General features: G+C 36.5%; 1 protein-coding gene across 2 annotated transcripts; it reads right to left on the bottom strand.

Moving 5' to 3' along the window:
- Positions 1 to 10: 10 nt before the first annotated feature.
- LOC110440426 (heat shock 70 kDa protein 12B-like) lies at positions 11 to 10,082 on the bottom strand. Of its 2 annotated transcripts, none has more exons than XM_021483503.1 (6): positions 10,013 to 10,082; positions 8,998 to 9,196; positions 6,601 to 6,951; positions 4,823 to 5,047; positions 3,534 to 3,693; positions 11 to 2,887 (listed from the first exon to the last, which is right to left on the bottom strand). In XM_021483503.1, the coding sequence occupies exons 3-6, from the start codon at positions 6,922 to 6,924 to the stop codon at positions 1,827 to 1,829; spliced, it is 1,770 nt and encodes a 589-aa protein (XP_021339178.1). In that variant the 5' UTR covers positions 6,925 to 6,951; positions 8,998 to 9,196; positions 10,013 to 10,082; the 3' UTR covers positions 11 to 1,826. The 2 variants fall into 2 exon arrangements, with proteins under 2 accessions (XP_021339178.1, XP_021339177.1); XM_021483502.1 differs by having other exon boundaries at positions 6,601 to 6,967.
- Positions 10,083 to 12,387: the final 2,305 nt, after the last annotated feature.

Genomic DNA, 12,387 nt, shown 5'->3' on the forward strand with positions numbered 1-12,387 from the left:
CCCCCCCCAGATAGGTCTCTGGATCCGCCACTGTGAATGGCAGGTGAATGTTATAAGACATGGGATATAGTTCATAGATTCAATTTTACAAGGATATAACATTGTAAACATATACTTTTTATGAACTTTCATGAACACGCAACATATGTATTATAAACATGTATTGAGTACCAAAGTGAAGTAGGAATATGTGATGAATATTAAACCATAAATACATTTATACATTAGCATATGAATTTACACACATATACTGTAGTTATACAAGCTGATTTCAAAGTTTACCACACCAGCATTACTTAGTTTGGTTGTAGGTCAAGTATGTGTTGTCTCACATTTACATGCATTGTATATGTTTGATTTGGTCACATATATAAAGAAATGGTACAATATACATGTATATTTAGAGGTCAAGTTATGATAATTATAAAAGTAGTATGCATTTAGTAGGTATATATATGAGTTCAATTTATTACATGATATTAGTTCAATTTAATTAAAAGTAATACAAGTTACAAATTACAAATGTGGTATAAGGTATACATGAACTACAGTACTACAGCTGTTCCTGTATAAGACATGGAATCACCCATGTTTGTGTGGTGTTCTCTTCTACAGAGAAATATACATATAACAGCCGTATCCTGACCCCAATAAAAACAATATCATATGAAACGGATATCACACTGCAGGTACTCATTGTTGATGACGTATTTGTATAATATCATAAAACATTGTGTTTAAACTACACAGCATCAGTTTTGTAGAATATTATTGATATTCATTTTACGTATTCATATAGCAGCATCGCGTAAGTCTTGCTAATACCTTGTCGGTGAAATGTCAGCAACATGGCTAAGCGTAGGTAGTACATAAATATTGTGATCAAATGCACGATTCCCAGTAGTATTGTCTACATGTAAGTTGTGGAACACTCAGTATCCCCGTGTATACTACTTTATGTCGGAGGAACACAAACATGTCAGTTGAATCGGTATTTACAAATCTTTTTTTGACCGCTCCAAATTTTAAATTTTCAATCAACAAGCGTTATTCTATTTATTGCACTCCTGCTAAATCAACGACTATGTGTATAGTGTTGTACATTTTATTTTCATACATATTTGTTATCAGTTATCCTTTATTAACAGCTTAGCAAACACCAGGAGAATCTTACTACAGTGACGTGCACATGTGTACAACCGTTTGTCATGTCCTACGATAACAATCCTGTGACTATGTAATACAATGCATGTTAAACAAGTTTTCTTTTAAAGCCTTAGCTCGTTTTGGTTACAGTGAGGTTTCTATCCGCTGATCAAATCTTATTAACTGAAACAAGAACTGGCTACGAACATTTTAAAGTCATTCATGCTACATGTATTATTGCTTCCTTTAAGTCGTTTTGTCTGACATTGCTGTTTGGTTTACGTATAGGGAGAGTAAAGGGATAACGACAAGTTTTGTTATGCAGAAATATAATAAATTATATGTTTACAGAATAAATATAGGTGCAGTTTGTATGCCATTATGTTCATGTCACACGTATTTGCCTGACGTCACATTTAACTAGCGTTTACCGCACAGATGTACATTTCGATTCGTATTATTTAGTGGATGTATACGTCAGTACAAAATCTCGTGCTACGTGTATTTGTGACGTCATAAAGACATACATTTACGCGTGGAAGGGCTTATTTATCTTAAACCTTGTTCGAAAATTATTCGAACAAAATCACATCTGAGTGATTCAGTTTCATATTAAACGTTGTTTACAAAATAATAAATATATATTAGTATCAAAGAGTAAGTACAAGTAAATGTAATCCCTATTCAAGGAGGTTGAACTCGGCATGGGTCATCTGCTTCGTTGCCATCACCGTGGCCCTGACCGACAGCTCCGTCCCACCAAACTTCATCCTAACCGTCACGCCACGTTCACACATAGGCACGTCCATGGGAAGACTGACCAGCATTTTCCCTATATAGGAACACAGGTCAGCATCACAATACTCCGGGTCACACTTGTCCGTAATGTACACCTTCATAACCATTTTTTGTCTGTCATCCAGTGGGTTATATTCTATCGGGTCCGTTTCCTCGTCGACTGTAACAGACTGCCCTTTCCCTGTGTGTTTGGAGAATCGGTCTTCGCAGTAAAGCCTGCCTTTAATCATGGTTTTGGTTGCGTCTGGGTCTAAGCCTTTCCTGAACTGCCGGGATGTTTGTATTCCATAAGTGTGTTTCATCACACGGCGAGATATAAGCTTAGAGTCAAACCCGAACAGAACCGCTCCCTTCAGGACCGACAGTCCAGCCTCTTCCGGTATGATAATCCTCCTTGTGCGACCGAACCTCTCTTTGACGGCGTGTCGTAGCATTGGTGACTCTGAGAAACCTCCAACCATCAAGATAATGGAAGTTCCTGTCCCTTCCTCTTCCTCAAATACCCCGCTGACGTGTTTCAAAATCGTTTCACATGTTTCTTCGAAAAGATTCTTTGCCAGCGCAGCATCGACACGCAACTTGTCACCTTTCCAGTATAACTTCCGGTCTCCGCCACCTTCCGGTCTAAATGTACTGAGATTGTCTTCTTTCATTTCTTCGTAAATGTCCCGGAGAGTGATTGGTACTTTAAATGTTATCCTAGCTACAGTATCTGGTGTTATTGTACGCTTCTTGGTTTCGAACTCGCGGAAGATTTCAATATAGGAATCCATGTAGGCAATTTTGAACGCGTCCCAAACTTTCTGACCAACTAGCTCTATAAGCAACGTCTCAAACGCCTTGTCCACCTTTGTCCCTCCCCAGTCTCCCCCGTTCGCCATGTAAACCTGATGGAGTGAACCGTCGTCTTGGACCTGCTGAACGGTTATATCGATAGTACCACCTACAAAAGGGTGAAACATCTAAAGTGGTGCCATATTCAGAAAAAAAAAATCAGTCTGATATAGCATCAGAAAAGCTGTTATATTTGTTACATATTGCACATTAATAAAAAAAATAAAAAATAAAGTGTTTTGATTGCAAAAAACGACCGTGATTCAAACCGTGAACTTCAAGTTGTTTCCTTATTGCTCTAGCCGTCTAAGTTACCTGATCAACGAAAAAGTCCTGGCCCATCTGTGCTATATGATATCCAAAACAAAATCAAGTGGAAGTCATTTGATATACGAAAAGCTACAGTGCTGTGGGGCAGGGATCCTCAAACCGAAAAGTTGAATTTCACATGAAATATCTAGACTGGACTAACCAAGTAGTTAACATCTGTGACGACATCGTATTGCAAGGCTATCTAATGGGTAATGTTACACGTTATATTTCATAAACTAGTGCGAAAGGATAATAACACTTCATATCGGATACAGTATAATATAGCAAACAACTAATTGTTAACCAATCTAATCTTATTTCTTACCATATCAATCAAAGTTGGAGTACCTAAAGCTTTGCCTATTACATGTACTTATAGAAACACACGCGTCCTTATTAACCGCAAACATTACCTAAAGTCCCAAGTAACGACTTAGACGTACCTCCTGCATCTAGCACCATGTACTTAGTGCCTGGACGAATGGTCTCCAGGCCAACCCCGTCATCTTGTTGTTCTCGCCTGTTGACAGACATGTGCTTACAGTAAATGGACGCTGCCTCCGGTTCCAAGGCGATATCCAGCTGTTCAGAACGTATTCCAGCCTTAAACATAAGTACGTCTTTCAAAAATCTGTTTTCATGAACATGCAGGCTTTCGACGATATTTTTTTAAACTGAAACGTTCGTCTTTATTAAACCTACACACAGAGAGGTTTAATTAGATTAAGAAGGTGATGATGATTTAAAGTGTAACCTGTGTTCATAGCGTGTTACCTGTGTTAATGGCGTACATTGTATAACCTGCGCTTATAACGTGTAACATGTGTTTATTACGAGTAACATGTGTTAATAGCGTGTAACCTGTGGAAATAGAGTGTAACCTATGTTAATATCTTGTAACCTATGCTAATAGCGTGTAACATGTGTTAATAGAGTGTTACCTGTGTTAATAGAGTGTTACCTGTGTTAATAGGGTGTTACCTGTGTAAATAGGGTGTTACCTGTGTAAATAGAGTGTTACCTGTGTAAATAGGGTGTAACCTGTGGAAATAGAGTGTAGCCTGTGTTAATAGCGTGTAACCTGTGTTAATAGAGTGTAACCTGTGTAAATAGAGTGTTACCTGTGTTAATAGAGTGTTACCTGTGTAAAAAGAGTGTTACCTGTGTAAATAGGGTGTTACCTGTGTTAATAGAGTGTTACCTGTGTAAATAGGGTGTTACCTGTGTAAATAGAGTGTAACCTGTGGAAATAGAGTGTAGCCTGTGTTAATAGAGTGTTACCTGTGTTAATAGAGTGTTACCTGTGTAAATAGGGTGTAACATGTGTAAATAGAGTGTAACCTGTGTAAATAGAGCGAGCCTTTGTTACTAGAGTGTAACCTGTGTCAATAGCGTGTAACCTGTGTAAATAGAGTGTAGCCTATGTTAATAGCAGCGTGTAACCTGTGTTAGTATACTGCTTGTATGGGATTGATTCCTATTTCAAGTTCAGTATCGGATGTATTACACATCTACATGTAGTCATACTTGTAAATGTGCCTATTTCACATCCAACTCGCTTCCGCTGTCTAAAAAAGTCAACAAAAGTAATCAGATATTATCAAAGTTAAATCCACACTTTCAAAGAATAATCACACATTTAACCTCCTAGCCACAGTGGTAAAGGGTTTGTATAGTTTATAAGCACACATGCATTTGCTTTGACTTGAACAAGAAACAGAAGTAGACCTACCCTTTTGGCCGACTCCCTCATGAACTGCTTAGCTTGGTCCGACCAGATGGCGGGAACAGTTAGTACCCAGTGAATTTTGTCGTCCTGGATACCAGCACCAACGGATCGCTCTCTCATTTTTCGAACTGTTTCTTGACGAAGATGCAGGATGATTGCTGAGAATACCGTGATGGCGTTCATTGTTTTTCCTGTGTAATCCTGCAGAGTGGAGTGGTGGCTTATACTCTAAAAATGAAAAACAATGACGGTAAAACATTAATAAAAATGGTATGTATGTTCTCGTAAAACTACTGACTACTCCTATTTATGAAAGCAATCTTTTATTGTTACACGTACCCGTTGTGTTTTATCGAATACAATACAAAGTGTACCAGTTTATGTTACTGCGATGTGCCTTTTACGTCGTCAATAAGAAAACGGTTTGACTTTTAAGTTTACCTGACCATAGGTCATGATAACCTATTGTGATAGCCTTTTTCCGTCGTCGTCCGTCGTGCGTTAACTGTTCCTTGTGAACACGATAACTTCAGTAAATGTTAACCGAGTTTGATGAAACTTTGTATGCAGCTATATATCAATAAGATCTCGGACGAGTTCGAAAATGGGAACTATTCGACAGTGACTTACAGATTTATTGCCCTTTGTAATAATACTATTATTGGACCTTGTGAACACGATAACTTCAGTAAATGTTAACCGAGTTTGATGAAACTTTGTATGCAGCCATATATCAATAAGATCTCGGTCGAGTTCGAAAATGGGAACTATTCGACAGTGACTTACAGAGTTATTACCCATTGTAATAATATTATTATTGGACCTTGTGAACACGAGAACTTGAGTAAATATTAACCGAGTTTGATGAAACTTTGTATGCAGCCATATATCAATAAGATCTCGGACAAGTTCGAAAATGGGAACTATTCGACAGTGACTTACAGATTTATTGCCCTTTGTAATAATACTATTACTGGACCTTGTGAACACGATAACTTCAGTAAATTGTAACCGAGTTTGATGAAACTTTGTATGCAGCCATATATCAATAAGATCTCGGACGAGTTCTAAAATGGGAACTATTCGACAGTAACTTACAGATTAATTGCCCTTTGTAATAATATTATTATTGGACCTTGTGAACACGAGAACTTGAGTAAATGTTAACCGAGTTTGATGAAGCTTTGTATGCAGCCATTACACAAGTATAGATGTAAATTCATGTGGTACATCTTATTTTTCATTCATGATGCATTTTTGCTACTAACAAGGTGCTATTAAAATTTTGTGCCTTATTTAATAAATCATTGATTTACGCTTTTACTTGTTTCTTTTAACCAAGAACAGAAGACATACAGTTACCAAGTTTGTTCAAAACAGACCCCTTGGGTCAAAATTGGAGTCACACCCATTTATTTCAGTTATCGTGTTCACAGGGTCCAACAGTAATATAATTATCAAGGGGAATAACTATGTAAGTTATGTTCAAATTGGTCCAGTATTCAAACTCATCCAAGATCTCATTGATACAAAACTGTATACAAAGTGTCATCAAAATCGGTTCATTTTTACTGACGTTATTGTGTTCACAAGGAAAAATTAATGGACGATGCAGCAAGGTCACTCGGACCGACCAAAAGTATGAATTGGCCCCTGGATGACAGTCCTAATTTGAATCGGATGTCAGGTGACCGTTAAGGCCGATGGGCCTCTAGTTAAAAGTAATTTCTGTGAACGTATTTTTTTACTTAGTAATTACACCTTGATTAGCATCTACTCACTGGGTTGTTATACAGCATCATCTTAAACCGCCGGAAGTAGTACCAGCCTGTGTGCTCGTCTGTAGATGTCAATTCTGCATACATGTTCTCGGCGTCAAACCCAAATGAGTGAAACTGCCCTTGTGTATTAAAGAGGATACATGTTGGAGCTTTCAAGGAGTATCCACTTTTAAAATCGCACCCATTGATATGGAGAGTATGGCGATCGTGGGTGTAGTCCTTTTGGTAGGCAAGAGCGTATCCAGAATAAGTTGTCCCAAAATCAATGGCAACCACAACCTCCTTGTTGTCGGGGGTGTCGTCTGCTTCAGCGCATGTTGCCATCGTGATGGGCTAGACAATGTCGGTTTCCTATTTTAACATTTTTTCTGCATATTATAACAAAAGTAGATAAACATTTACATTACCATATGTATATATTATAGTTACTTGTACTATGACGAAATGTTAATTCCTTTGAAAAATCAAATAATGTAATTTAGCACTCTCACTCGTAATGAAAACAAACTGGTTTTCAGACGGAAGTACCACGTTTTGTCTCTGCTTAAATAGTTAACAAAGTCAGTTTACAAAAAGATGAAACAGTATGACGTAAACATGTGGAGGTATGCGTGTAATTATGTTAATACAATTTTATATACATTCAGTAGTTCAGATGATTTAGTATTGCAGTATTACAAAATGTATCCTGTACGACATAACTGTCTCCGTTGTTGGCGTGATCGTTCATCTCATTATTGAAAATTGAAAATGCTGAATGTATTATTTTCCAGATTATAAGTGATTTGAGATTATTTAAAATGCAATCTTATCATATCTATCATTTATTGTGTTTCCCTGAGCATGACTACAAGGTTAATTTTGAGTACCAAGAGTAGCGAGCGTCCGACTCTTTCCCCTGGTTGGAGTACATACAGTAATAATGTGAGATCCTCGTGGACTTTTTGCTAGCTATATTAGCTTGTCCAGAAGTATACAGTGTGCTTTTCACGTTTTCTACTCTCAGCAGGACCTGTTTCTATCAGAGTTACAGGAAGGCTCTATTGAAGGTGAGTTTTGAATTGTAGTCTTTTGAGCGTATATTTCAACATCTGAAATAATTATATAAGTGGTAGGGGAATGCCATATATTTCCTATTCAGTGACGTTATCGTTGTCATAGTTAGCAGTATTTATCTTATATGCCAGTATTTATGGTTGGAAGTTCTAGTGATCTTGGACACAGGGACATGATAATTTGTGACAATCATGTACAGATATAATTGGACCCAAACTAAGGTGTTCAGAGTAATTTTACATGTTGTAGGGATTTAAATCGACTTTCGGTAAAAATGACACCCCAATGACTTTCGGTAAAAAGGACTATAAGGGGGTGTCATTTTTACCAAAAGTCGATCTAAACCCCTAAAAAATGTAAAATTACATTGAACACCTTGGTTTAGGTCCAAATATAGCTCTAACAAATTCTCAGGTCCCTGTATGTTGTCATGGATAACCAGTATTGTAGTCACCGCCTGATCACACTGCAGCAGCAGTACATTGTACAAGGTCTTTGGGTTTTCTGAAGTAATTTTTAAGAGCTTCTCAAACTTTTAAATGAGTTACCTCCCTTTGACTGTTGCCAGTCGTATTTTATCGGCTTGATTTCGCGAAGCCTAGCTAGCAATGAGGTTTTAATACAATACGAGCTGTCATCTTACTAGTCTGTGGACAATACAAGGCGGTTCCTTCTAGTAAGTGTTTTATATATTACAAGCATGTGGGTTTTGCTGTTATCTTTGTTAACTACGACCATTATCATTTTATTTCATCGGTAATCATTTCATCGTTTGTGAATTCCATGAACTATTTTATTATCATTGTTGCACGGTACTTATCTCTTCTGGATGGAAACAAAAGTTTAACTAATATTTGAAAGAGCCTTGACTACAGGAGTAAAATAACGTTGATCGGATGTTAGTGTTAAGTATATTCTTATTGTGTTTGAAACAAAGCAATATCGTTTGATAACTGTTTAATATGAACTCCGCACACTAAACATACAGTGAGAACAATGGATATATAATCAATACGACATTTTATATCAATATCATAGTGACTGTATGGTATATCGACAAACATGTAATACACGTATAAAGAATTGTCATCTTTATCGAGATGGAGTTCTGTTCTGGTCGAATTACACGTATGTTTGTAACGAAAACTGTTTACATAACCTTAGAGAGGACGTATACGTTATTCATAAAGTGAGTACCACTAGACTGCCACCAGTCCCATCCCTTCTAGTTTTTAATCATACACACCTAGTGTATTTGCTACACAAAACGAAAGTAGAGAGTCATGCATACAATACAAACATATATATTTTGTTCGTAGACAGTAAAAGCTGTATTCTTACCGAGTTTCTGTCACCCCTCTTACATCACAATCACATGTTAATAGTTTGGTTTATAGTCTGCCTCATCTGTGTAGAAATTGACGTTTGTCCGAACTGAAGGGTTCTCCTCGACGTCAGACTGGCCCTTGGTTTCCGGGTAGGTATACGTACACATGTATATTAGTCGTAGGTGTATCGGTTACAGGTGTGTGACCTATTTCTGATAAACACATACAGCACTGGGTATGTAATCGACAGTAACATTATTTACACACATGTGAAATAGCGTGGCTCTGTCAATAAAGGTGTGGGGAGTTGTCGTTAAACATATCAAATGCATGTAATTGTCAATATGACTAGCTTAGTGACGTAACATGAACTTTCGGGAAAAAGAAAGTCCTTTGATTTCTACGATTAGAGTTTTTGTTTTTCGAAACATTTTGCTAAATTGCGTTATTCATTAAACATAAATGAACATGTATACAACAACACATTGTAAACTCATCCCCATAAGACACACATACATGTTTATCAATGTATTAGTCTTATGTAAATGTCTTTCCGTTCTTGGTCTTCAGGCTATCTGCCTTTGTTCGTTATATTGTTCACAGACTTTTAAATATATGTAAACATCGATGCATATTTTCATAATCATCTACAAACTATATTTTCCTCGAGTGTTCTTGATATTATCAGCAAGGCAATGCGATGATCCGTAAATACAACGATTCCGCCATTGCATTATTTCTGATAGCCAATGTTTTGATTTAATAATCTTATCAGTATACCCGCATTTATCGGCGAGTTAGATACAAATGATACATTTTATCAGGCATGGAATGTGATGCTCAATATGTAAAGCTTCACGATTTCCTTGTTTAAATAAATACTGACAACAACATGCGTTTTACACTGTACAGTTTAAATAAGGTATATTTTAGTCTGCGTGTTATATCATTCTGTGAATTAATACTGTCTGTCCTTTTATTCCTCAATGTTTCGTTATTCATTTAGCAGTGCTATTTTCTTATTATACCTTAGTTGTGGCGAGGTCGTTACACCACAAACAAAAAATTACCATCCAGCATTGAGTCCATCTGTACTCGCTCTAAACGGACATGTTGACAATGATAATAGTGATCAATAATATCCCGTGATGTTGTCGGGTCGCGCAATTATATTAGTGATAGCGCACTTGCCTGTCACCAAGGCGAAGGTAAGGGGTCACCTGCCCGACTACGTGTGTGTTTTCTCCGGGTACTCCGGTTCATCCCACAATCAAACCCCTTGTGCGCTAACATCCGGGCCAACAAGAGTGATTAATATAAGTTGAAATATATATCATATTACGTCACCCCGAGAAAATCAAGTGTGGAGAATTATGAAAAGTTCTTTTTACACAGCCAATACAATTTTCTATGTGACGTTTTGATGACTAGTACGATATGTACACTGTCACCTTCATCAGACAAATGACCAGTGAAGCGTATGCACACAAAGGTGTAAAATGTGTACGAGTTGTCCACAAAATCGATGTCGATCTTGGTTCAATAGTTGTTATATATGTGACGAAATGACTCGATTCAGCTACGCTTTTTTAAATACTTGGTCATAGATGTGCGAGAGTCTTTGAGCTCCCTCGTTTGATTTAGAACTGGCTCACTGCGGCGTATCCAAATAGCTTCCTTTATCTGCCGCTTGAACAGATTGCTCTCTCTGTTATCCCAGTCAATCACATGATTTTTTCTGTGTGGGATGGTCTGTGATTGCCGATTTATTTATCTGGGACTCCGACTTCTTCCTTTCTGTTCTGGTGAATTTCCTACCTTATTGGGTTTTGTAGCTCAAAGACTCTCGCACATCTATGGCCAAGTATTCAAAAAAGCGTATAAACTAATTACAGGTTAAAATAAATTGTCTAGTATAATGTACAAGCTTATGCTGAATTTACATGAAAATGATTTTGCTGATTTTAAATGGATTTCATATATCAAGAATCTATTCGATTGCACAGGACTAAGTTACGTATGGTTACAACAAAAAACTAGCACTATGAATAAACTTTACTTCAGGGTTAGTTTTAAAACTATTCTGTATGACCAATTTATACAACAATGGTATACTGATAATGAAAATCTTCCCGGGGTCAAGCATATGCAATATTTAAACATCAATTTCAGTTTGAAAAATTCTTAACTACTCTCAAACAAAAAGATAGAATAACTATCTGTAAGTTCAGAACCAGTAATATATCTCTGCCAATAGAGACTGGGCGATGGACTAGAACACCACGTGAAGACAGAATCTGTCTGCTTTGTTTTACTGGAGTTGAAAGCGAGTATCATTATTTGTTTATATGTTCAAATGCTTATGTAAGTCAAATCCGTAGAAAATATATTCCTTTTTAGTATACCTCTAATCCATCTGTTCATAAAATAAAAGGATTAATATCAATATCCAATGTTAGAATATTATCAAATCTATCGCTGTTCATACAATAACTAGAAAGAGATTTAAAAAATAAGTAGATTTGTTCACGTTATACCTGTATCGTATAACGGTACACGTAGATTTCTTTATGGTATACCTGTATCGTATAACGGTACATGTAGATTTGGTTATGGTATTATACCTGTATCGTATAACGGTACATGTAGATTTGTTTATGTTATACCTGTATCGTATAACGGTACATGTAGATTTGTTTATGTTATACCTGTATCGTATAACGGTACATGTAGATTTGTTTATGTTATACCTGTATCGTATAACGGTACATGTAGATTTGTTTATGTTATACCTGTATCGTATAACGGTACATGTAGATTTGTTTATGTTATACCTGTATCGTATAACGGTACATGTAGATTTGTTTATGTTATACCTGTATCGTATAACGGTACATGTAGATTTGTTTATGTTATACCTGTATCGTATAACGGTACACGTAGATTTCTTTATGATATACCTGTATTGTATAACGGTACATGCAGATTTGTTTATGTTATACCTGTATCGTATAACGGTACACGTAGATTTGTTTATGTTATACATGTATCGTATAACGGTACACGTAGATTTGTTTATGTTATACATGTATCGTATAACGGTACATGTAGATTTGTTTATGTTATACCTACACCGTATAACGGTACAGGTAGATTTGTTTATGTTATACCTACACCGTATAACGGTACAGGTAGATTTGTTTATGTTATACCTGCATCGTATAACGGTGCATGTAGATTTGTTTATGTTATACCTGTATCGTATAACGGTACATGTAGATTTGTTAATGTTATACCTGTATCGTATAACGGTACATCTAGATTTGTGTATGTTATACCTGTATCGTATAACGGTACATGTAGATTTGTGTATGTTATACCTGTATCGTATAACGGTACATGT

This window comes from Mizuhopecten yessoensis, unplaced genomic scaffold, assembly GCF_002113885.1.
Source record: "Mizuhopecten yessoensis strain PY_sf001 unplaced genomic scaffold, ASM211388v2 scaffold11181, whole genome shotgun sequence".
Taxonomy (NCBI): Eukaryota; Metazoa; Mollusca; class Bivalvia; order Pectinida; family Pectinidae; genus Mizuhopecten; species Mizuhopecten yessoensis.